This window comes from Drosophila willistoni, assembly GCF_018902025.1.
Source record: "Drosophila willistoni isolate 14030-0811.24 chromosome XL unlocalized genomic scaffold, UCI_dwil_1.1 Seg141, whole genome shotgun sequence".
Classification (NCBI taxonomy): domain Eukaryota; kingdom Metazoa; phylum Arthropoda; class Insecta; order Diptera; family Drosophilidae; genus Drosophila; species Drosophila willistoni.
Window position 1 is genome coordinate 8,536,493 of NW_025814052.1, and position 25,945 is coordinate 8,562,437.

Sequence of the window (25,945 nt, forward strand, 5' to 3'; positions counted from 1 at the left end):
ATCAGATATGCATCGATCCATCTCATCCATAACGAATTTGGAACGCATTGATGTTTTTATTTAAATTTATAACAATATTTTCTGACCCTAGCAACATTCCCCAAACCAAATATATAATCTGCTTTATACATATCATACTTACATTTCCAACTGAAAGGATACGAGTGCATTGTTAAGCTAACTATAGATGAGATCTGAAAGTGACTATTGTGACAAAGTGGCTTGACAATTTGCAGAGATCTCTATACAATTGGAGATTGAGACAACACAGAAAGCTATAAAATCCCTTGATGTCCCCGACTTTTAAATCGACACTCGCAAAAAGCAATCAAAAGAAAGAGCTCAAAATGTTACTCAATTTTCTAATGCAGAAACAAGCTAATGGATAAAAAGTTCAAGAGATCAGCGATCAATATGTGACTTTAAAATGAAAAGTTCATATGGAACAATTTTTTATTCAATTGGCATTGCTTGAAGAAGATGTTGGCATTCCGTTTAAAAGTCATAAGCATCAATCATCCCGAGATACTGGCCAGATGCGATTGGAGACGACGAGTGGATGGAGCATGGAGGATATGGCCTCATAAACAACTTGATAAATAAATTTTGTTCATGTTTATATCAGCATCATCATCTTCATTATCATCATCATCATCATCATCATCGTTGTGGCAACTTACTTGCACATGGACCAAGGGTATATACATATTATCTGTTCAAGTCAAGGCAATACAATATTATACAGTTAATACATATATGTATGTATATAGCCAATACGAGTGTAACTATTGGCCAATTCCAAGGTTGGTGGGAGGAAGATCAATTGAGGCATCAAGAAGCAAAAATTAATTCATTAAAACTTTTTATTGTTGCACACATTTTTATAGCACTTAGAATATAAACATTTCATCTTCTCTCTCGCTCACTCTACTTTTCTCTCTCTATCTCTGTCGCACTTTTTTACTAGTTGTAATTTTGTTATTACTTATTTTTTAATATTGTTTGCCAAATTTGAATTCTGTATGAAAATTATTATCAAAAGTTTTTGCTTTTTATATTAAACCAAAACAAGAAGAACAAAAATTATAATGATAATAATAATAAAAATGCGCTCGTTAAATAATTAAAATTTAATAATATGTATAGAGAGAGTATATATATGTATATGTATAGCTGGGTGTGTGTGTGTGTGTGTTTGTGTGTCATGTACAATATGCACGGACTATATAGAATAAACATATAGTAGTTGATATGTGGCCGATATTGCTCTTGGCTTCGTTTTGTTTTTTTTTTTTTTTGTATATTTTTTATTGTTGGTTTTCGGTTTTTTTTTTCTTAATGTTTGTTTATTTGTTTGGGTCTTAATATTTACATTAAGTAGAAAATTTGTTAATTTTAATCATAATAATAATAATATGTTTATGGTTTGCAACTCATTTAAAAGTATGTATATATATATATCAGTATATATATATGGTCGAAACTTTATAGATTTTTGCCCTCACTTTTAAGCGACTCGTATATGTATCTCGTATGTACAAAAAAAAAAAAGAATTATAATAATAATAATAGTAATAATAATAATTTGAATTCGTTTTACCAAATTTGGCAGATGTTTAAACAAATGATGTGAAAAGTATAAAAATATTCGAAATTTTCGAAAAAATTACTTTGTCAAAACTTTGCCAAATCGTTTACACTCGCTCGCGCTTTCGCTCTTTCTCTCTCTCTCTCTCTTTCGCATTCAATTCGATATCTTCTTTCACTTTCTCGCATTACAAACAAGTCAACATAACATTTAATTTAAATATTAAAATATTAGCAAAAAAAAAGTACAAATACAATTAATTCGTTTCAGTATATATATATATATATTTTTTTTTTGAGTTTTCTTTTTCCCATTTTTTATTGCCAAAAATTTTTGATTTTCATTTTTTTTTTTTTTTTTTTTTTTGAGTTCATTAAGTAGTTCATTCCTCTGCCTGCCACTGTCCAATTTCTGTGGCACTTTAACCCTTATTGTTCTCCTCGATGTAGACATTGCCCGGCTGTAAGGTTTTCAATATGCGTCGCTCCTGTTGATGGTGTTTGCCATGATGTTTGTCTGCAAAGGGAAGAGGAGGGGGAAAGGGGAAAAAGATCGAAGTTATTATATATTTTCACATGGAGGTTCCCAAATCAAAGAAAATATCAAGACATGTTTCAAAATTCAATGCATCGACTTGTAAATATCTCTAGATCACTCACTTAACTCATTTTGTATAGAAAATATATGTATGTTATAGCAGTCTGATCTGGACGATCTCAACAAGTTTGCTACATCCTTCAAAAACAATTCTTACCCCAAAGTTTCATTCAAGTGGCTTACAAACTGAGAAAGTAGATTGCACTTAAACAGACAGACTAATTCGTCTAATAAGCCCCGTGTAAGTAAGGGGTAGTAAGGAGCTTATGATAAGTAAAAATCGAAATATTATAAATTCCATTCGCATAGTCACATTGCATTGAACATTAAGAGGCTATTGTCGCCGCCGCCCAAGAGGATTTTTATGCAAATTTCTTTGCATTATAATTTTTGTTTTTTTTTGTCTTTATATGTATATGCATTTTTCTTTTTGTCACGCTCTGTGAAACGACCACCGACAGGGCATTTAAGGATTTCATGGTCTCTCAAGTGGTCTCAAGTGGGTTTTGACCTTTGACATATTTTTACTATGTTACTATGGGACTTACCAGGCAACAGCACATGCTGCGGCTGAAAGATGCCAACACCACCCGACGGTAGGCCAGTCGAGGAATGCAGAAAATGACGATGATGATGATGGTGATGGTGCCCTGACATCGTTGTGCCACCTCCCTGGGCAGCTGTAACAGCAGCCGTGACCGGCAGACCCCTGAGGGCATCGGCATTGCCAATGAAAAATGTGCCACCATCCAAACTCTGCACTTCAGCCAATTTGGCCATCAGTTTTGTGGACAACTCTTCCACATCTGCAAGAAAAATCAAAAGCAAAAACAAATTTGAATTATTATTGATCAAGATTTGATTCTTTTGTTCGGGTTCCTTTTCGCTGAGTGTAATTCTGTTGATAATGTTTCTTCTGTTCACACTCATTCCAATATTAACCCCAAAACAAAGTTTCTTCTTTGTTTTCTCAAATGTTTTTTGTGTACATATGTATATAGGTTTTATTTTTTTTTTTTTTTTATTATTATTCACTAATCAGCTTGCCAGAATTCTGTGTTCATTGAATTTTCCATGGAAAAACTTAAAGTGGTGAGGCTGTTGGCTGCTCTGCTTTTTCCCAATATTCCAAACAAAAACCCCAGACAACACAGATAATTCCGTACATATGTCTATGCAAGATACTACGCCGACTTCTCTTTACCTCCTGCCCCCCTCTTCATTCGTCACTCGCTTATTCTCTCTCTTCTCTGGCCACAAATCTAATTGAACTGCGCAAATTTGAAAAGTTGTTGTTTAGTTTTCTACAAAATTCTCAATGGCCAATAGCAACACAACTGTGGATGTGATTTTGTGTAGATACCCTTACCTAATAGGTTACATTCACTTTGATCAGATGGCATAAGCATTGAGGGCCATTTCTTAGAAAGGGCTATCAAATAATAATTGCAACTTCAAAGAAAGTTTAAGTCTCTTTCTTCTCTATTCTACTATAATTTAATGCAAAAGCGTATATGTTAGGGTATTCAAGTGTCAGTATTCCGTCAGAGTAATTGCTTTTGTTTTCTTTTTTTTCTTTCTGTTATTATAGCCAAAATGAAATATGCTGGGGAGCAGAAGCAGAAATCTTCTTCTATCTTGGCCAAAAGAAACTTAATTTTTCCTCTTATTTTTCAGTTTTTTTTTTTCTTTTTTCGCTAGCCTCTGGCCTATAGTTTATAAATAAATGATTAATTATCTAGCCTCAGAGGGCTAGAAACCCAATGGATGTTGGCAGCCATTCTTGTTTACAAGTCGGAAATGCGCCGTACCGAGTTCAAAAACCCCTCACCATTAGAATCGCCCCTTCCCCCACATCGATCGATTTCGAATTCTGAATTTCCTGCAAGCGGCTAAAGGGGGATGGAGAAAAAAATTCAAAATAATAAATATTTCGTCAAAAAAAATATCTTAATTTTTGTTGTTCATTTTGTTACAATTTTTGGATTTGGTTCAAAACGTAATGATTCCATTTTTTCTCGAAAAGTACCAGAAAGATATGGCAAAATTGTTGTTTCTCTCCGATCTTTGACTTTAACATATACATACACACATATGTATGTATGTGTATGGGCATTTCCCTTTCAAGAACTGTTCGTTTCCTGTTTGCAGATGGCAAAGAAAGAAACAAAAACATAATTTGTTTTCAAAAAATCAGTAAAATTGGAGATTTTCCTAAATCTATTCGCAATCTATGGAAATGTCATTGAATAGCGTGGAGAATGATTTTACATTGCTCCTTATAATTTGCATTATTTTTTAATAAACGTAGACTTAATATACATATGTACATATGTAATATTTTAATATTAAAATCCTAGTAACAAATTTGAAATAGTTTATCCTAAAATATTGTTCCAAAATTATCTTTTTCGGGCTTCTAGTACTTGTAAATATGTATACACTGAATTGAATATAGACAAGATTTTTTTTTATGAACTGACATCTTTTTACAAAAGGAAACAAATTAAGTAAGTTAAGCTTTTAAAGTTATTAAGTGAATTTATAAACAAAAAAAAAAATTGAAAAACAACTTCACTCAACTCCAACTCACAGGTTATTTAGGTCTTTTAGATGGTATATGAAAGTAGGAAGTTTTATAATTAATAATGTGCATTATTAATATTTCTTTAAATAGTACTTCGACTACCATTTAATAATAAATAGTATCATAGATGAGATTACCAAGGAAATCATCCTGGTTCTTTATAGAATTCAAGTTTATTTCACTTCAGGCAGTGATTTTAGCATTAGTTAATGACTGTACATATATCTTTGATTTGTCTAAAGAATCCGATCGACTATAAAACCAATAAGAAATGGGCACTTCAAAATCATTTTCACGTATTACAAAAAGACAAATTATTATGGAAGCTTCACATCTTCAAAGTTTTTCGTAAAGAAATCGATCTTTTTGAGATATATACACAAGAGTGTGGATAATGTACTGACAATTGTACGTAAGGCTGATCAACTGAAGAGATTAAAACTAAAAACAAGGACACCGTATATCAGTTACGAATTTGAACTTATTTTTACATGGACATATGTATCTGACATATGTATCTGATATCAAAAGACTCAAAAAGTTTTCCTGACCGAAATTGCTTTTCAAGTCGATCATTTTTAGAAGTCGGATGGGCTATCAATAGCTATGGAAGGTAATCATGAATATAAAATATGGTACAGTCCAAAATTATTCGATTTCATTAGAATCATTTGAAAAATAACAAAGTCACTGATTTAAAACTAAATTTCCGGTGTTTCTTTTGCAATAAAATCATTAATAATAATGAAGAACTACATATAAATTTTGCATCATTCTAATTACCTAGTATTGAAAAATTGTAATTCAACTACTATTTCATTAATTTGTCTGTCACTTTTACTAAAACTCATAATAGTTAATATTGTTTAAAAGTAAAACCACAATTTTTTAAGTTATCAGTGAACCTTTTTGGAGTAAATGCCCATTGAACATCTATTATATATGTATAGTTCTACGATCTGTTGCGAATCTATTCATCAATTTAATTTGCTTTAATTGGTTCGTTGACAACTTGTTCAATCGGCTCACAAAATGATACTTTATTGCTACTCTTTACTCTCCCCGTCCCCTGGACCACTCTTGTCTCAATTGTTTCAATTTTTTCTCATTTCAATTATTTATTTTTAGATGATGATATTTGCGCGTGCCACTAAATGACTTTAATATGAGTGGGAAAATGATCGATTTGAAAAGTTTTTTGAGAGATCGACTATATAAGTACCCATAATACTGGGTGTGTGTGTGTGTGTGTATGTGTATTCTCAACCACCTTAACTCAACAAGAACTTCCTGTACAAGCAGCTGGTCGAACATTTAATCATTAGACAAAATCGTTGGCGGGGGAGGGAAGGAAAGAAAAGGAAATCAAAGTTCCTATTTATAGGCTAAAGTCGGAAAGGCTAAAGGCGGAAGCAGAGTAGAGCAAAATGAATGTTTTTTCATGTTTTTCCCCTCTTCTTCTGCTACTTACTACAACTTCCCCTGCTTCTTCTCCGTCGTTTGCTGCTCCTCCATAACATTGTAGTAGATGATGATGATGATGATGATGATTTCTTATATAGTTTGTGACATGATTTACCAAAACACCAAAGAAAGAGAGAAAAAAAGAATAAGAAAACTCCCAAAACAACATCCGCTTGTCCTTGAGAACTACGAGTGGAATACGTGACATTTTATACCTGAGGAAATTGTAACCACACTTCCGGATGCGCAAGTGTCTATAGGACTTACCTATTGTCTATCCTTCTCTCTCTCTCTCTCTCACTCTCTCTCTCTCTAGCAATCTATCTAACTTACTCGCTCTTTCTTATTTATTTTTCAGCTTCATAAATTTACACGCTGCACTTTTCCTACATTCACTGCGTGGGACAACGGCGACGACACGCGCTGAATTATGATTACAAGAGAAAGAATAACAACAACTAGAAAAGGCAACGATATATGTACGTACGTATGTATATGTATATGTATGTACCTAGAAGAGACCCTATCAAAACAGGGCATAAATTTTGTTGAAAATCTCTAGATGGGGGACTAGAGGAGGATGAGGTTGAGGTTGAGAGAGCAGCAGCAGCAGCAGCAGCAGCAACACGATTGGCGCGCAAACAGTGTGTCTATGTGGAAAAACTCATGCAGTGCCCATGCCCAGGCAACATGTGGCCCACGTCTGGCAAACTATTTTATTCATTCGGAGGGAAACCAAAAACAGAAAACAGAAACAAAATCAACTAACAAAACGATCTCAACGAAATGGAAGCCCAACGATTTCGTAAATATTTGCCAACTATTAAGAACTGTTAGATACATAGTTAGAAACGCTTAGAAACTCGCCCCCATCCCGCCCAAAAAAAAAGAGTAAAGAATTGACTTTCACACGCTTAACAATTGTAAATGCATAGCATGTTGCCAGTGACCCGAAATGCATCACCTCTTCACATTGGCCATTGATTGCCAAAGGTCTTCAAACACCACCGATCCAATCCAAACACCAATCCCTACTTAACATGCCCAACGACAAGTTCAGCCTGTTGAATTAGAAAGCTGCTGCTGCTGCTGCGAAAAACAACAACAACCATAGGTTAAGCCCTACAAAAATCCAAAGCAAACATATTTAAACAAACAATGTATGTGAATATTTATAAGCCCAGAACACGAACAACACGACAACACTTTGATGTATGAGAGCTCCTCCAGTCACTTGGAGACTTTGAGAAACTGAAACTGATTCTCATCAGCGGCATTGGAGGCGACGTTGGCGGCGACGGCGGCGTCGGAGGCGGCATTGCCAAAAGAGGCGCGCGCGTTGCGCAGAATTTCCAGCGAATTGCTGCACGAGCTGTATGAGAAAAAGGCCTCTCCAGCATATTAACGAGACAAACGCAATGGCTAACGATGACAACGTGAACACACACACACACACACACACACACACTGTAAGCAAGTAAAGTACTGAGTTTCTAAGGATCAAGTCTCCCATTCGATTTCAAATGAATTTTGTTTGAAATCAGAATTGATTTCAGATTTGAAATATGTTTATCAACTTGATTTTTTAAACACAAATATTTTAAATATTACAAATTTCAAATCGAAAACGAGCGATTTATGTTTCTAAACGGGATCTTGACTGACTGAATTACTTCTCATAGATTAAATAAACTCCTGATGCGGTTCTTTGAGTAACCAAGGACCCAACAATCTATAAAGTTCATACAGACTTAATATTTAACATGAACTAATCTAGAAAAAATTCTGTAATTTAAACTGAGGGCATTTTATCTGTATGAGGATATATAAAAATGATCAAAGACACACTCCTACATAGCATTTCCCTTTTCGAATCCCCCTTCCGATTAAATAGTCATAAATGAGTACGTTCTTTCATTTGGTCGGGAGAAAATGATACCCTACATTTAGGGTACGTTTAAACAACTCATTAGTTGTTTACACGCCTTCTTTAAATTAGTTTTGATTCCTTTTTAAGTAATACTTTTAATCATAAACGACTAGTTTTATCAACCAATCGTAGAATCACAAATTGAATCGTGTCAAACTCGTTTTAAAGTCATATTTTGAGTTAGTTTAATCCACTAAGAAAATAAAACTATTTTATTTAACAAGAGGGATCAAAAAAGATCCCTGCAAATGCTGCTGGATGGGACTGAACTCTTGTAAGGAATGAGCAGAAAAAACACAAAAATTATACAAGAGATCGAAATTTTGGGAGATGTTTAGTTTTCTAGATCCGACTATGATATTCAGGAAACTTAAAACTTTAAATGTTATATTTTTTAAAAATTGCCATGGACCTATTTTTTTTTTTTATATTAAACTAATATATCTTTTCATTTTGATATGTAAAAGTACGAAAGCACAAATATTTTTCCGAAAAAAATATTATAAGGTAGTTTCTTGTGATTTGAAAGTCAAAAAACTCAACTTTATGTGTTTATTAATTGCCATATATGAATCCAAAACAATAATTTAAAAAAAACTTGACTAAGAAATACTTGCAGGGAAAACATTGGATCGAATTTTCTAGAGTATTCAATTAAAAAAAATATATTACAAGTAATATCATTCGAAAATGGGCGAATCTAGAAAAAATTTCGGTTAGGATCCTATCAAAAAAGTTTTTGGCTCACTTTTGCGATGAGATTTTATGAGAATTTATTGGAAGTTACATTTGTTGTGTATAGAAAGTGCCGAAAAATATTAAAAATTATTTAAAATACTGATATTTCTTGACCCCCATGACTCCCTCCATGAATCTGTCCATGCATTCAAAATATGCAAGTAAATTTTCAGTAAGATCGCTAAATGAGTTTTCATTTTCCTACAAAACACAAATATCATTATGGACAAAAGAGGTTCCCTTAATTATTATTATCCTTTTGCTACAAGTTCTCCATTATGTCGACTACTCTTTCCAATGGCCTTGAGCTCGGCGTAGATTTGATCTAAATTCTTTGGAGAAATGTTGCTGCCTTGATTGAGAAACAGTCTTAAAGGCCACATGGTTGGCTGGTTGGTTGGCTAATGCTCTGTGGGAATCCATAATTTGATGTGACTTTCTCTTGCCAAGTATTCGTGTCACGCTGTTAGCTCTAACTCAAAGAACCACTGGACGATTGGCTGCCACAAGTCTCGTTCAATGTAGAACGAAAACGTCAAGATATTTGGCGTCGTACAACGACATGTTTTGCATATGAACTGAACAATCGAAATGTTGTTTGTACAAAAACTAAACTAAGACCCAAAAGAAATAATACAAAAAAAAAAAAAAACAGTAAACATAAGTAAGTAAGGCAATCAGTACAGTTGTATCCAAGAGTTGTTTGTGCAAAGGAGATGAAGGGACTTGTTTTTGATTTTGGTGGGGTTTGTTAATTAACAAATGGGACTCACCTTGATCTAAACGCCTTTCCATGCGACGCCATTGACGCATATGATGAATGAGTATGCCGGCGGCAACCGTAAAGAAGATCAAACAGAACAATACGGCTATATAGAAGATACTCGTTGGCCAATCCAATGCCCAGGCAGCTGCTGCCTCATCGTGCAGCTGCTGCAATTGCTCATGGGTCAAATGCTGCAATGTCGACTGGGCCAACTTATGCGATTGGGATTGTTCAAAGTGCTCATACTCAGAGGATGATGACGACTTTCGGCGCTGCCAAATGAATAAATAATCCAATTGTTGCAATTAGATTGAACGGTTGGATCCTTGAAACTTTGACAAGTGCTTACCTCTTTCCAATTGGGCTCAGTTTTGGCCAGGACAACCCAATCGATTTTCAAATCATAGATGGAACCGCATATTGTATCAGTATGCAATTGACATGGTCGCAATGGTATCATCTCACCCTGACAACTTGTACAGGGTATACACTTATCCTGCATGGCATCCCACCAATGATGCGGAGCACATGGTGAGCTAGAACTTGAGCTGGAGCTAAAACTTGTGTGAGCAATACTAGATGTAGGGGATGCAGTCACTGCTGAGGCGGAGGATCCTGTGACTGCGGCGGAGGATGCGGCGGAGGCGGCGGCGGCAACACAGGCAACTGAAGAGGCAGTGGAGATTAATAGCATTAAGCTAAAATCGGTTAGACTTCTCCATCTTCTCGTTGGCATTGTGAATGTGTTCGATTGTCGCCTTCGTCGGCGTTTGTGAAACGATATTGATGTTTGTGGTAGTTCTTTTCTGTTTTCGGTGTTTCTTCTAGTTGTTTTTGTTGTTGTGGTTCTTAAATGTGTTAAGTTATTATTGCTGTTGTTATTGTTATTGTTGTTGTTGTTGCTGCTATTTCTACTCGTTGTTAGTTTCGTCAGATTTAATGTTGTTGGTGTTGCTGCTCCTGCTGCTACTTCTGAGCTGCCTGGCAGCTTTGGCGGCATCATTTCTGCAAACAAACAAAAAAGGAACCAAAAGTTAATATAAAACTTCATCCAAACAAATGGAAAAAACCATTCGAAAAACTTGAACACTTTTTGATGAATTTGGTATTCAAAAGTCATTTCTATTGTCTGTAGTTTAAACAAATAAATCTTACACCACAAAAGATCTTTTTTAATGACAAAATCCTTCTTTCAATAAACTAAAGTTAAATTTTTGAGTTTTTTGAATTAACCATTCATTTTTTGGATATTTTTCATCATATTTTACAAATTACAAGGGAAATATGCGTTTGTTATAAATTAATCGATCGATTCTTTGACATTCCTTTGTATTTTTTTGTGGATACTTCCCAAATTTGTATTTTTCATCTCGAGAATTATAAAAAATTTTATTGATTATTTGCTCAAATAATCTTTTGTATTTATATGTCATCATGATTAAGAAATACTTTTAAAAAATGTACTATTCAAGTATGTTCTCGTTTTCCAGTCGATTTCAAACATTAATCGAGAGCAATTCCAAACTATTTTCGAACTTGATGTTCTCAATTTGAAGTCAAATGTTGATCGTTTCCGTTTTCAAAGCTAAGTTCAAAGTATTTTTCTTTCGCCTATTAATATATCAATTAATTTTCGAGTACAATTGTCAAAAATAACTCAGGTTTAATTTATGAATGGTTTTTTAACTAATTGAACTCTAGTCCTGGCAACGGAATTGAATTTTTACAACATTTGTAACATGTTTCACGTCAAATTTAGTTCTCGCTTATGAGCATTTCGATTTGGAAACGAGAACAGATCAATTCTATTTCTAGTAATGTCACATGTTTTTCCCACTCACTTTAATTGGCTTTCTGATGGCTATTAATACTAATTTCTAGCCACACACAATATCCTTTCTATCCTATCGTCTTTCAATCATTGTGGACTCTTTGCCTAGAATCAAAATATATTGCTATACCATTCCCTGAATAAATAATAATTTTGTATGCCCATTTATGTTACTAGTTTTCGTCGTTGGAAGGAATCAACAAAATGAACATGAAAATAAAAGAGCTAAAGAGCTGCAGGGGAAAAGGGGCCTAGAGGGGGGAAAAAACGCGGGTTAAGCCAATGAACCGAACATGTCCACCGCCGGCTCCGCCTCTGGTTGTCTGTAGTCTGGTAGTCGGTAGTCGGGGAGATTAAAGTTGATTGCAAACTGTACGCATTTATGATAATGATAATGTTGATGACGATCATGATGACGACGATGATGTTGGTTTTGATGTTGATGTTGATGACGAAGATGATGATGATGATGATGATGATGATGATGAGGGAGATGGCGTCGCATTATCAGCAATATTATCATGACCAACGGCCGTTTATTAGTTTGCCGTTGTGCGAATGATGATAATGCCGTCTCTGCTGGTGAAGGAGGAGTAAAAAAGGTGGAGATGCAGACGGAAATGGAGGATAGTGCATCCAAATGGCTCCAGTCGCCAGCTGTGAGCACCGTAGACTGCTAAAACTAATATAAAACCAAATACCCTAGACCGGATCAAAAGAAGAAAAAACGACAATCCAGTCGATACTCAAAACGATCAACAAAGATGAACTAAACTCATGTTTAGCCTGTTCAAAGTTATTAAAATAATAAGTAAAAGTAACTTTCTTTTATAGTGAAATTCGTTCTTCTTGGATATTCAATCAGAAATTATCTTCTAATCAAAAGTCTTTATTGATCATAATAGATAAAAATAATCTATAAACCACAACATCGTCGAAATATCGATTAGAATGTTCGATTTATTGTTACGATATACATATGTCGAAATGAATATCTAGATTCCAGACTGAAAGTATATTAGTTTCTCAACATTTCTTGACTAAGCTGGAATGTAGGAAATCATTAGCTATGAAAATATATAATTACACTTGTCGTCTATTTTTGTAATAGGTAGAAAAACTAGTAAGAAGTAAGGGTAAAGGTGTGGGAGGGCTGAATATTAGAAATAGAAACAGACAAATACACACACTCGGACAAACACACACACACACACATGTGTGTGTCTACACACACACATGCATACGCAAATAATGGAAACAAGGCAAACAGGAAGAAGAAATATTTAATTAAAATCAACCATTATGGTCACCGGCCCAACAAGAAGAACTAAGGCAAAGGGAGAGGCAATAATGGTGGTGGTGGTGGTGGTGCTGCTGATGGCAGTGCAAGGGGCGGAGGGGGGTAGTGAACGATGGAGAATAGAGAATGAAAATGGATTATGTGGGGAGATCATTTATCCATCCATCTGCCAGCAAACTAAGTTCAAAAAAGAGCAACAAGACAAAAACAAAAAGAAAGACTTAAACAGTTTCCCCAATCGATCAAACAATCGAACGATCGATCGTACCAGCCCAATCAATTGGCAATATAACCTAGTCGAATACAAGGCGAAGATGGGGGAGTGAGAGAGAGAGAGAGAGAGAGAGAGAGAGAGAAAGAGAGGGGAGTGGAAGAAGGTGGTTACCTCATTAGCATGTCCAACAGTTTCTACAATTGATCGTTTTATGGAAAAACAAGTGCTTAGTGGTGCTTAAAGGGCTGCCGAGTGTATCAAATGAATTTCAAATTGTCAAATCGGAAATTCCCCTATATATAGACACTTGGCATTTCCTGATTGACCATCAAAAAAAGTTTGAAAAATTATGGAAACCCAGTGAAATGAAAAACCATTTCTCTTCCAACCATTAAAAACGCATTTAATTAGTTTGATGAGTTTTTTTTTCGTTGTTGTATATTTCCGGTTTTGATTTAACTAATAGTTAAATTTATTTGTTTTTTTCTGGTTTTTTGAAAGGTAATTAATTTAGACTTATTTAAAAAATAATTCTGTCAGAATGCCAAGAAAATAATGAAAATATTGATATTTATATGCTCTGGCAAAGTTTGTTTCATTTAAGGGAGTTAGCTAATACCAATCTCTTAGCTAAGAACAATTAAAATGGTTCAAATCTAAAATACTTTATGTTCTATTTAAATCAATGTGCGGGAAGTCAACTTTTTGTATCTCAGATTGACAAGCATCCTCATGCCACTTTTTGTCGGTCTAGGAAAATTTATTTCCAACCCAAAATAGAATGCATTTGGCCTTAAAAGAATTAAATATACAAAATGAATGACAAAAGAAGGCCAAAACTAAGATTGGCCCATTCGAAATTTCTATACCCTCACTGAATTGAGTAGTAGTTGGAAGTCATAAGATCTTCATTAAGTTTGCTATAAACAACTTTATTGTTCCTTAAAAATCATAATAAGATAAAATAACGCGATTTTATTTATTAATTTAAAGCCATTCAATTCAACTGTTTCTATGGTAATCTGATAGATAATTCAGGTTTTTAAAAGAAATCTAATAAAAATGTTAAACAGTTTCAGAATTAACTTGTAACACGTTGGTTTACTGGCTCAAGAATCTGTAATACAACAAAAATTATAAACTCATTGGCAGCACAAGAAGTCAAGTAAGTTTTATCATTGGTAGACTTTGCTAGAGAATCGAAGAACTTCAACGCTCAACGCTACAACTATGTACTTGAGAATTACAACTAATAGAAACAAAAAAGAAAGTTATATTTTATAGAAATTCAAAAAGGTCGAAGTCAAGACAAATTATAAAATTGATCTTTGAGTTTTAGTTGTAAAATTAAATCATTAAGTTATCATGAACTAATTCAGACTAAATTCTGTGTACAGGATACAGGATGTATTTTCTTAAAATACAGAAATATACACAAAGCAATTATTTAATATGTATTCAATACGAAATTTAGGAATCGCCCAAAAAATGTATTTCTGGGTGAATTTGGATCGAAAATATCATTATAAAATGGTGTAATTTTTAAAAAATTTGTAAACTTTGGAATTATATTTTAATTATTTTGAATAAATTGATTGTAAATTGTAAAAAATTTCCACGCCTAAACAGGGCTTAGAACCTATACGAATTTCTGTATGTATGTAGAAACTAATATGCCTTTTACCAGAGTAAGGAGAAGCACACACATACACAACCAAAATAAAAGTAAAAATAGTATGTATGTACATATGTGTGTGTGTGTGTGCATGAGAAAAGAGAAAATCAAGTGTATGCATATTTTTAGCATCCAGAAAAGAAAAAGAATTTCCAAGTCCGAAATGGCACAAGACATTTGAGAAATAACAACGAAAAAGGGAGTCGACAAAAGCGACAGCAACAACAATAACAACAACAATATCAGCAGCAACAGCAACAACAACAACAACAACAGCAATATATTGTGTGAAAGATTATTATGTCAGCGATCGTGTAGCTATATTTTAAAGATACATTTTGGTGCGAGGTTCTTGTCTTGTTGTTTTAGTTGTTGTTGCTGTTGGTGTTGTTGTTGTCGCCGCTGTCTGACAAACTGACAGTGACAGCAATTTAAATCATGTTGCATATTTGTTGTTGTTGTTGCTATTTGCTTTCTCGTCTCTTGATGCACTAATTAAGGCCTAAGGCAAAGACAACAAATTTTGCCTTTAGCAAAAAAACAACAAAAGCAAAAAGCGTTTCCAAATGGATCAGTCAAATGGGATTAATAATTAATGTTAGACCCCGTTCGAAAAAGTATTTCAAAATACTCTTCTCCGTGTTTTGTTTTTAAGTCTTCATCTTCTCTCTTCATCCAAGAAACTGCTAAACTTTGGATATCGAAGATCGATTTTACTCCCCAAAATCTACTCCTAGACTCGCCACACAATCCAAGCGTCCAATAGAGAGACACGTACTCTAGTCCTGCTTAGTCTCAAAGTTCACTAATCCATCGTATCCGTCTTTTAAGGTCAGAAGACCTCGTTGGCCATAGCTTGCATAAAATTTAAAGCATAGGAAACCTATCTATAGCCAGTTAAGGCAGATCAATTAAGACTAGGACAATCCGAAGGATATTCTGTATCTTTCCCTGACCATTGACAAAACATGGATCGACTATAACACTCTTTCGAGTGTTGGCACATTAGAAATAGAGGACTTTAGGACCAAGGCATAAGTATTCAAAGAAGCGAATGACCAGCATTTCCTGGAATACACAGGGTGTGATCTATATCGACTAACTCGATAAGGGCAAAACGGTCACAGATCTCTTATTTAGCGGATTCGGCGCTTTCATTTGGCGAAGACCAAAAGGGATCATTCACTCGATAGGTCCAAATTTGGTAAAATTCAATTTCTCTTTCAATTTTTAAGATTTGACCCAGAAGATTTTGAAACAGAATCGAAATAGGCCATGTACATGTGCGGTAAACATTATTGCTTTACGGACTGTACAATATCGATTCATTATCTATGATAAAGACAACTGTACAAACTGGTCAAAGACCCTTGGGGGTTGGTCCAAGGGTATCAACCTAGCAAAAAGTTGAGACAAAATTTGCCGTTTTATTGAATTTTCTTTTGCAGCCTAAGTATTTAAGACTTGATCGACCTCTGTCCACTTAAAATTGGACTAGCCAAGGGCCGATCCTTTGGGATATCTGGCCCTAAATGCAATTAACCAAGACTAGTTTTTAGTATTTAGATAAGAAGATTATCTGTAAAGTCATTAGTTCACTCCCTCCCCCTTAAGCTAAACTCTCTTCTTACCTCTTGGTTACGCAATCACGTAATCTTAAATTTAAAATACATTTAATTTAAATTTGACCCATTTTGTTGATGCCAAAACGAAAATTGAGAGAAGCCAAAGCAATCCCTTTTTGATTTTCGTTTTATTTATTTAGTTGTTGTTTTTTCTTTTGGTTTTTGGTTATATATTTAGATTTGACATATAGCAGCTGGTCGAAGTCTTTGCCAAAAGAAAAAAAAATCAAGTGAGTTTTGGTTTAAATGCGGTGGAAAACCCTCAGAAAATGTTCTTGCTTAATTTCTATGTATTTATCGATCTCTTCAACACAAAAATCTCAGTTGAATGGATATCCATCCTGTCTACATATTTCGAATTTTACGAATTTCTTTGGATTTTTGTGATTTATTTTTTAATTTTTTATTATTCTACGCCCACTTAACAAACAGCAGCAGCAACTTAAGGCAAAGAGGGATAGAGACAGAAGACGAGAGAGTGAAAGAGAGACAGAGAGTGACATTTATTAAAATGTCAACTGAATGCTTACTCAAAAAAAATTTTTTTTTATGATTGTTGTCGTTAGAGGTATTCTTTTTGTTGTTGTTTGTGAATACCCTTACTAAAAGCAGAAGCATATTCAATCTGAGATTCAGTTGGCAAATACAAATTAATGAAATAAATGACATTTCTTTCAATAGTTTTTATATTTCATTGAAGTTAGACAACTTAAATAAAAATCAGACCAAAATCAAATTAAAAAAAGAGTGTAGACATTTTGTGTGGAGTGTAGTTTTATTTTTTATTTACCTATTCTGAGTGTGTGTTTTGCTTTTTTTTTGCATTTTGTTTTTTGATTGTTGTTGTAGTTTATTTTTCGTACTGTCATTGTGTAAATTCCAAAACGCGACAAACCATTAAGCGGTTTCTAACAACAACAACAACAACAACAACAACATGAACAATAAATAGAGAATTTTAATGAAAGAAGAAGCACGTTAGAAGGCAGCAACAAACAAACAACAACAAAAAAAAACCAAATGTTAAGCAACAATTTATTAATTTTAGTTCCTTTTGATGGCTTCATTTGTTTATTAATAAGAAATATTTACTACATTTTTGTCTATGTGAAAAAATCGAAGAGATTTTCAAGTGGAATTTGAAAGATTTCTAAATCCTCACAAGTTATTAAGAAATTTGGAAATATTTTTTGTAAATATTATGCAAGAACTATCTTATTCTTGACATCAATTAGCTCTGTAAAAACAAATATACATTAAAGATATCTAAACTTATAGTCGACCAGAATTTGTCATTAATCTTTGATTAATTGTGTGCTTACACCCAAGGCCAGATTAATAGGTGTGAGTCTGATACTGATACTGATACTAAATTTTGCTGAATACACTTAGTATCGTGAATAATAACAATTGTTCTCGATATTTTGGTTCATTATCTTGGCCACAGACGATATTGTTACTCTGCAGGACTCGACATTCTGTATTTAAAAATTTCTCAGTCTTGATAATTGGTTTTTAAAGTTGTTCTCATAAGTTATTACTAGATTTTCATTTAATTTAATTACGTTGCATTATGAAAATATTTTTCTCAGTCTTGATAATTGGTTTTTAAAGTTGTTCTCATAAGTTATTACTAGATTTTCATTTAATTTAATTACGTTGCATTATGAAAATATTTTTAAATTTTTGGAAATTACCATACAAAAATTTACAGTTTGAAACCAAAAAAATAAGTTTAGGATAAAAGTTTTGAAAAGAAACAAAAAGGAATTCAGAGATTTCTTAAGGCAAACAAAGTCAAGAACAGTTGAGAAAGGGATTTGAAACAAATAAAATGACAAAAAGGTTGATTTGGAAACCATATGGATTTGAAATGAGCTTTATCGAAATATAATGATCGAAGAGCATTCGCTCTCTTTCTCTCCCTTTCACTCCCTCTCACTTTGACTCTCTATTCGAACAGATCGCATGGAGTCGTCGGAGGTCTGTGGATGGTCTGGTCTGATGATGTCTCTACCCTTTTGCTTGTGCGTTGTTGCGCTTGTTCCTTCCGCTGTTATATCTATATATACCTACATATGTACATATGTATGTATGTATGTACCTATGTATGTTTGTATGTATGTAAAGTACATCCATTAGTGCGTCTGTGTGTGGAAGAGCCCCCAATGTTTTGGCATACAGACAGCGAGTTCAGTTCAGTTCCTCCATTTAGAGGGGTTTCTGTTGATTCCGATTTGGTTTTCTGTTGTCTGTATGTGCTTTTTTTTCCATTTGTGTGTATGTGTGTGTGTGTGTTGTTTGTTTTTTTTTCAGTATTTTTTTGTTTTTTGTTTTGGCATAGAGGGCTGCCTCTGTTTCTACACTCGATTTATATTTTTTATCATTTGATTTAATTTAATTCCACACAAGAGAGATCATAATGATGAGGATCATCATCATCATCATCATCATCAGCCTCAGCATCATCAACTTTTGCTGCTGCTTCCGAAATCATGGAGAAAAAAAATTGTCATATATGAGTAGGTATATTAAATAAATCACTCACTTTTTCGCTTTATTTATTATATATACATATATAATAGGTATATAGGGTTTTTTTTTCTTGTTGATATTATTTATTATTCGTTTTGCTTGTTTGCTTTCTTCTTCTTTTTGTTGTTATTCCATTTTTGCACAATTATTTTGGGTTATTTTTTTGTTTGGTTGGTTGTTTTTTTTTTTTTTTTGCACTAGAAAAAAATTCACTTCTACCGTCGCGTATTATAATAATTAAATAAAAAAAAAAGCATATATATGTGTATATGTATATATAAAAGACGTTAATGTTTATAGGGATTCTTCTGCTTCAGGCAATCGCCACGATCCGCGGCTCGTCGCGTGCTTTGTTTTGTTTTTTTTTAATAATAATTATATTTTATGTATTTACTTTGTTGTTGTTGTTATAATTAATTGCATGTTAAATATCTTTATTAAATTCTGTAAATTCTTTTTGATTTGCTATCCACTTTTGCCTCTGATTCGCATACGAAATGACGCCAACACAAGCGACGGTATAAACAATAAATTAAAATTAAAACAAAAAAATAAACAAAAAACGAAAAACAATTGCAAGTAAATTTAATATTCTAAATTCCAATAATTTCAAAATCAAATTTTTAAATTTCTTGTTGTTGTTTCTATTTTGACTAGTTTCCTTCGAGTGTTGTTTGTTTAATATTTGTTTTTTTTTTTTTTTTTTTGATTTTCAAACTCTCAACTTACATGGAAGAAACGTGAGTTCACTTTTGCGCACTTTTGTGTTAAATAATTCAAGTCATTTGAACAAAAAACAAAAAAAATAAATAATTAAATTATCAACAATATTAATTAGAACAATAAACGCGAAATGCACACGCCAATTGCAAGAACAAGAGAAAACAGAATTCCCGTCACTCCGACGCACAACCGAACAGCTTCGTTGCCCGAAATTTATAAATTTCTTGTTGTTGTTTGGTACCACTGTACAGCGCGGCTGTATACCCATCGACTATGGCCTGGCCCAGACCAGGCCACGACGACACGTCGTGGTTCGATTCTGGAAACACCAAACACGTTCAAATACCAGCTACTCGCAGACCATCCGGTTATCACATGGCAGTGGCGTCCGCAAAGGGTAACCTATGTATGTAGTATAGACAACGACATTACTTGCTTTATCATTTTTATAATTTTCTATAACTAATCTGACAAACTTCAGGGCGGGGTATAAACACAGTTGGGGCCGTCTTTAATTTGATATCCATGCAATCCCATTCCCTCCAATAATGTGCTGGTGCTGTAGTGGCATGCGGGCACATCGGGGCTTCCAAGGACCTTTCAAAGTCCGACAACTGAGATGAATTAAACAGAAGCAATAGATAAAAAACAATTAGAATGCATTTGAATAACGCCACTCTCCAACCTTTCAAACCATTTGTCACCGGTGGTGGTGGTATAATTTCTTTTAAGGGCCAAATTAAACATTAGCAAATTTAACAATTTAATGCACTTTTCTCAGATGATGTCAACCGATTAATCAATACCCTTTATCGATCATCAATAAATATTCGATAAGTTTTGTATTATTTGTATTGTATTGTATTTTGTATTTTTGTTTTTGTTATTTATTGATGGACCTAACTTTTTACCTAGGAATGATCAACCAGATAAGCAGATTGGATGGAGTTTGTGGAGCTGCGCAAGGTCTTACTTGCCCATTACACTGAGACTTTGCCCAACGTTTTGGGGTGAAAAGTCAGCTGGGACGGCAAGTGGACGATAAGCTTAACAAGGAGCTCAAGGAAAAGGACCAAGAATATAATCTAAATGACAGTCTACCACCAGCTTTGCAACGACAACAGTAGGAGAGGAACATTTGCTTAATCTTTGAGACTCTACTCAGCAAGGTATGCAACGAATCAAGCACGGAAAGTGCAAGCAAAGATCACATCGAATTTCAACCTAGTCTAACGCCAGTCCACAGCTACTTCAAGCGATTGCTCCTGTATGCATCACGTGCAGAAGACCCAAACCCAATTATATGTATGAGGAGCATTCCGAGTGACAGTTACCACCGTTTAAAAATCAAACATCAGAGCTCGCCCAGAGACTGGCAACGCAAGGATTTAACCTTCGTGTAGAGGAGTTGGCCTGTCAGTAGGATTACGAAAAAGTGGACATATTTCAAATCCTGCTTAATAAACGACGCAAACCAAAAGAAAGTCGATCCAATGGCTTGAAGAGTGAAGCAGAAAAGAAAATTCCAAGCCCCACGTCCAGCTGGCAGAGGTTAGAGCCGGAGAATGCTCAAATAGCAAATACATTGGGGAGGCATGATGGACAGGGTAAGAAATTCTGTCATATGCATATGATATTTCCTGTTTTTATTGACATTGATCACACATTGCAGCCTGTGAACGTAAACGTCAAGGAGGGGTAAAGGCAGAAGCTTTCTAAAAACAAACATCTGCAAGATGACAGCCCCGAAAATTCCTCAGCTGTTGAACGTGAAAAATTTCGTGTGGTTTTGGATGATATGCGAAAAGATTATGGCCAGCCATCGGCGGAGATATTGGCGGATATATTAATCCGTGGCGCCGGTAACCGACGATGAGCTAAACACACACAATCTACGACGGATTACGACGACGAGCAACAATCAAATTTTGACGGCGAAAGCGAATTTCTTCTTGGAACTATGTAGTTCGATTCTGAAATATTTTTGAACATTGTTAAAAAGAAAAATATGACAAATTTCGAACAAAATTGTGATATTTTATTAATTATATGTGAGTGTTAATACATTAATTGTTACAAATTTTATTACAGTATAGTTTTTATGTATAATTAAGCTTAACTTAAAGATAAAACTTATAAATAACTGAAAATAAAGCGAAAAAAGAGAATGTTAAATTTGATTTATGTATATAGTATTAAAATTACTTTCCTTTTGGGGCAGGATGATGCTATCCCGACCTCAGTTCACCTGAAAATAAAGAAAATTCAATTTAGATCATAAATCAAAAATAAATTACAAATCTAAATACAGATACTTCCTTTTTTCGCGAACAAGCAAAGGGACAATGCGAAATAGAACTGAAAATAAAGAAAAAATAAATTTAGGACCACAAATTGCATTGTCATACTCCAAAATACTTCCCTTCTCCGGCAAAAAACGTCAAGGCGGGACCTTTTAAGACGCCTCCTCCTTCTCTGGACCAGGTCTTCAGTCTGGCGGCATCTGTTTGGCTGTTTTGGAAACGATAAATTATTATTGGTTAAAAGCAAGTTAAATCCTATACATACCGATTTCAACCATAGCACCAGTTATGGCCCCTGCTGACATTTTGGTGGCTGCCACCCAAGAGTCCTTCACCCAGAATAGGGATCCAGACTCTTGGCTTGGAACAAAATATGTTTGGTATATTTTGTCCAAAATCTTCCTAACGACGCCTGGACTTTGCGTCTTTCGGGGGAAACAGACGTTAAAGTTTCGGTACCCGATGAATTGGCCGTTGTCGAACCAATCCGGGATACCGAGGGACTTTAACTCCTCAATCCGCTTGTATTCCTTTGACTGGAATTCCAGGAAAACAGTGGAGTATATGTTTTGCTGGATTTCCGTGGAATACGAGACCCCAGCCGTCACTGCCACCAAAGGCCAAGAAGTCACGCGTTGAAAGCCTCCTTGCTTCCGAACGGACTCAAACATCCTGAAATATACATATACAATTTATGATTGTATATTTGTAATTTGTAATTTGATAAATTAAAAACTTACGTGAAGAGGCAAATTGGGTGCTTCTTTAAAAGCTCCTCGGGGTCGTTGGTAGGACCCAGTCTTTCGAAAAAGACTCTCTTCTTCATTGGCCATGAACGCCAAATTAGCCCTTTTTGAGCCAGATAAGCACCTTGCTGCTTCTCTGGCAGGGCGCGAAAGTCAAATTCCAAGTCGGAATCTGACTCGGACTCGTCCTCAGAAAGAGGTTGAGGTGGAGGCGGCGGCGATTGTTGTTGCTCTTCCTCCTCCTCAAACCATTCGATCGCCGACACCGAGAATGACAATGGTGGTGGTGGTGGTGGGGTCGTCGGTGTCGGTGTCGGTTCCTCTCGAGGGGTTGCCTCAAAAAGGCATTTTTTGGCGGTTGCGCCATCACCATCGTGTTTTGTGGCGATGTGGCGCTTTACATTGGAGAGTCTGCACTGTACAGCGCGGCCGTATACCCTGGCCCAGACCAGGCCACGGCGACACGGGCACGTGGTTCGATTCGAGCTACTCGCAGACCATCCGGTTATCACATGGCAGTGGCGTCCGCAAAGGGTAACCTATGTATGTAGTATAGACAACGACATTACTTGCTTTATCATTTTTATAATTTTCTATAACTAATCTGACAAACTTCAGGGCGGGGTATAAACACAGTTGGGGCCGTCTTTAATTTGATATCCATGCAATCCCATTCCCCCCAATAATGTGCTGGTGCTGTAGTGGCATGCGGGCACATCGGGGCTTCCAAGGACCTTTCAAAGTCCGACAACTGAGATGAATTAAACAGAAGCAATAGATAAAAAACAATTAGAATGCATTTGAATAACGCCACTCTCCAACCTTTCAAACCATTTGTCACCGGTGGTGGTGGTATAATTTCTTTTAAGGGCCAAATTAAACATTAGCAAATTTAACAATTTAATGCACTTTTCTCAGATGATGTCAACCGATTAATCAATACCCTTTATCGATCATCAATAAATATTCGATAAGTTTTGTATTATTTGTATTGTATTGTATTTTGTATTTTTGTTTTTGTTATTTATTGATGGACCTAACTTTTTACCTAGGAATGATCAACCAGATAAGCAGATTGGATGGAGCTTGTGGAGCTGCGCAAGGTCTTACTTGCCCATTACACTGAGACTTTGCCCAACGTTTTGGGGTGAAAAGTCAGCTGGGACGGCAAGTGGACGATAAGCTTAACAAGGAGCGCAAGGAAAAGGACCAAGAATATAATCTAAATGACAGTCTACCACCAGCTTTGCAACGACAACAGTAGGAGAGGAACATTTGCTTAATCTTTGAGACTCTACTCAGCAAGGTATGCAACGAATCAAGCACGGAAAGTGCAAGCAAAGATCACATCGAATTTCAACCTAGTCTAACGCCAGTCCACAGCTACTTCAAGCGATTGCTCCTGTATGCATCACGTGCAGAAGACCCAAACCCAATTATATGTATGAGGAGCATTCCGAGTGACAGTTACCACCGTTTAAAAATCAAACATCAGAGCTCGCCCAGAGACTGGCAACGCAAGGATTTAACCTTCGTGTAGAGGAGTTGGCCTGTCAGTAGGATTACGAAAAAGTGGACATATTTCAAATCCTGCTTAATAAACGACGCAAACCAAAAGAAAGTCGATCCAATGGCTTGAAGAGTGAAGCAGAAAAGAAAATTCCAAGCCCCACGTCCAGCTGGCAGAGGTTAGAGCCGGAGAATGCTCAAATAGCAAATACATTGGGGAGGCATGATGGACAGGGTAAGAAATTCTGTCATATGCATATGATATTTCCTGTTTTTATTGACATTGATCACACATTGCAGCCTGTGAACGTAAACGTCAAGGAGGGGTAAAGGCAGAAGCTTTCTAAAAACAAACATCTGCAAGATGACAGCCCCGAAAATTCCTCAGCTGTTGAACGTGAAAAATTTCGTGTGGTTTTGGATGATATGCGAAAAGATTATGGCCAGCCATCGGCGGAGATATTGGCGGATATATTAATCCGTGGCGCCGGTAACCGACGATGAGCTAAACACACACAATCTACGACGGATTACGACGACGAGCAACAATCAAATTTTGACGGCGAAAGCGAATTTCTTCTTGGAACTATGTAGTTCGATTCTGAAATATTTTTGAACATTGTTAAAAAGAAAAATATGACAAATTTCGAACAAAATTGTGATATTTTATTAATTATATGTGAGTGTTAATACATTAATTGTTACAAATTTTATTACAGTATAGTTTTTATGTATAATTAAGCTTAACTTAAAGATAAAACTTATAAATAACTGAAAATAAAGCGAAAAAAGAGAATGTTAAATTTGATTTATGTATATAGTATTAAAATTACTTTCCTTTTGGGGCAGGATGATGCTATCCCGACCTCAGTTCACCTGAAAATAAAGAAAATTCAATTTAGATCATAAATCAAAAATAAATTACAAATCTAAATACAGATACTTCCTTTTTTCGCGAACAAGCAAAGGGACAATGCGAAATAGAACTGAAAATAAAGAAAAAATAAATTTAGGACCACAAATTGCATTGTCATACTCCAAAATACTTCCCTTCTCCGGCAAAAAACGTCAAGGCGGGACCTTTTAAGACGCCTCCTCCTTCTCTGGACCAGGTCTTCAGTCTGGCGGCATCTGTTTGGCTGTTTTGGAAACGATAAATTATTATTGGTTAAAAGCAAGTTAAATCCTATACATACCGATTTCAACCATAGCACCAGTTATGGCCCCTGCTGACATTTTGGTGGCTGCCACCCAAGAGTCCTTCACCCAGAATAGGGATCCAGACTCTTGGCTTGGAACAAAATATGTTTGGTATATTTTGTCCAAAATCTTCCTAACGACGCCTGGACTTTGCGTCTTTCGGGGGAAACAGACGTTAAAGTTTCGGTACCCGATGAATTGGCCGTTGTCGAACCAATCCGGGATACCGAGGGACTTTAACTCCTCAATCCGCTTGTATTCCTTTGACTGGAATTCCAGGAAAACAGTGGAGTATATGTTTTGCTGGATTTCCGTGGAATACGAGACCCCAGCCGTCACTGCCACCAAAGGCCAAGAAGTCACGCGTTGAAAGCCTCCTTGCTTCCGAACGGACTCAAACATCCTGAAATATACATATACAATTTATGATTGTATATTTGTAATTTGTAATTTGATAAATTAAAAACTTACGTGAAGAGGCAAATTGGGTGCTTCTTTAAAAGCTCCTCGGGGTCGTTGGTAGGACCCAGTCTTTCGAAAAAGACTCTCTTCTTCATTGGCCATGAACGCCAAATTAGCCCTTTTTGAGCCAGATAAGCACCTTGCTGCTTCTC

At 35.3% G+C, this 25,945-nt stretch overlaps 1 protein-coding gene and 4 long non-coding RNA genes across 8 annotated transcripts; 3 read left to right on the plus strand and 2 right to left on the minus strand.

Annotated features, from left to right (window-relative positions):
* Positions 1 to 1,973: 1,973 nt before the first annotated feature.
* LOC6648805 (tumor necrosis factor receptor superfamily member wengen) lies at positions 1,974 to 19,835 on the minus strand. Of its 4 annotated transcripts, none has more exons than XM_002071772.4 (5): positions 19,580 to 19,835; positions 10,020 to 10,675; positions 9,678 to 9,942; positions 2,734 to 2,991; positions 1,974 to 2,104 (listed from the first exon to the last, which is right to left on the minus strand). In XM_002071772.4, the coding sequence occupies exons 2-5, from the start codon at positions 10,671 to 10,673 to the stop codon at positions 2,010 to 2,012; spliced, it is 1,272 nt and encodes a 423-aa protein (XP_002071808.2). In that variant the 5' UTR covers positions 10,674 to 10,675; positions 19,580 to 19,835; the 3' UTR covers positions 1,974 to 2,009. The 4 variants fall into 4 exon arrangements, with proteins under 4 accessions (XP_002071808.2, XP_046867234.1, XP_046867233.1 ...); XM_047011278.1 differs by lacking the exon at positions 19,580 to 19,835 and adding an exon at positions 18,864 to 18,890; XM_047011277.1 differs by lacking the exon at positions 19,580 to 19,835 and adding an exon at positions 18,420 to 18,571.
* Positions 6,961 to 14,214, plus strand: LOC124460457. The gene is made up of 3 exons (XR_006954356.1): positions 6,961 to 7,041; positions 7,421 to 7,705; positions 14,089 to 14,214. It is a non-coding gene; the product is annotated as an uncharacterized LOC124460457 (long non-coding RNA).
* Positions 19,836 to 20,449: 614 nt separating the features above from the next.
* Positions 20,450 to 21,623, plus strand: LOC111519322. The gene is made up of 3 exons (XR_002724321.2): positions 20,450 to 20,742; positions 20,813 to 21,180; positions 21,246 to 21,623. It is a non-coding gene; the product is annotated as an uncharacterized LOC111519322 (long non-coding RNA).
* A 1,494-nt stretch (positions 21,624 to 23,117) lies between these two features.
* On the minus strand, positions 23,118 to 23,487 carry LOC124460463. Its single transcript, XR_006954362.1, has 3 exons — positions 23,445 to 23,487; positions 23,232 to 23,373; positions 23,118 to 23,161 (listed from the first exon to the last, which is right to left on the minus strand). It is a non-coding gene; the product is annotated as an uncharacterized LOC124460463 (long non-coding RNA).
* Positions 23,488 to 23,635: 148 nt separating this feature from the next.
* Positions 23,636 to 24,809, plus strand: LOC111519323. The gene is made up of 3 exons (XR_002724322.2): positions 23,636 to 23,928; positions 23,999 to 24,366; positions 24,432 to 24,809. It is a non-coding gene; the product is annotated as an uncharacterized LOC111519323 (long non-coding RNA).
* Positions 24,810 to 25,945: the final 1,136 nt, after the last annotated feature.

Excerpts from the sequence above, each read along its gene's own strand:
- LOC6648805 (XM_047011277.1), bottom strand. The coding sequence starts at position 18,450 with ATGTACTTTACATACATACAAACATACATAG. Across the intron at positions 10,676-18,419 it reads ATACATACAAACATACATAG|AAATGATGCCGCCAAAGCTG; the intron begins GTACATACATAC and ends GTTTGTTTGCAG. Across the intron at positions 9,943-10,019 it reads CTGAGCCCAATTGGAAAGAG|CGCCGAAAGTCGTCATCATC; the intron begins GTAAGCACTTGT and ends TTCATTTGGCAG.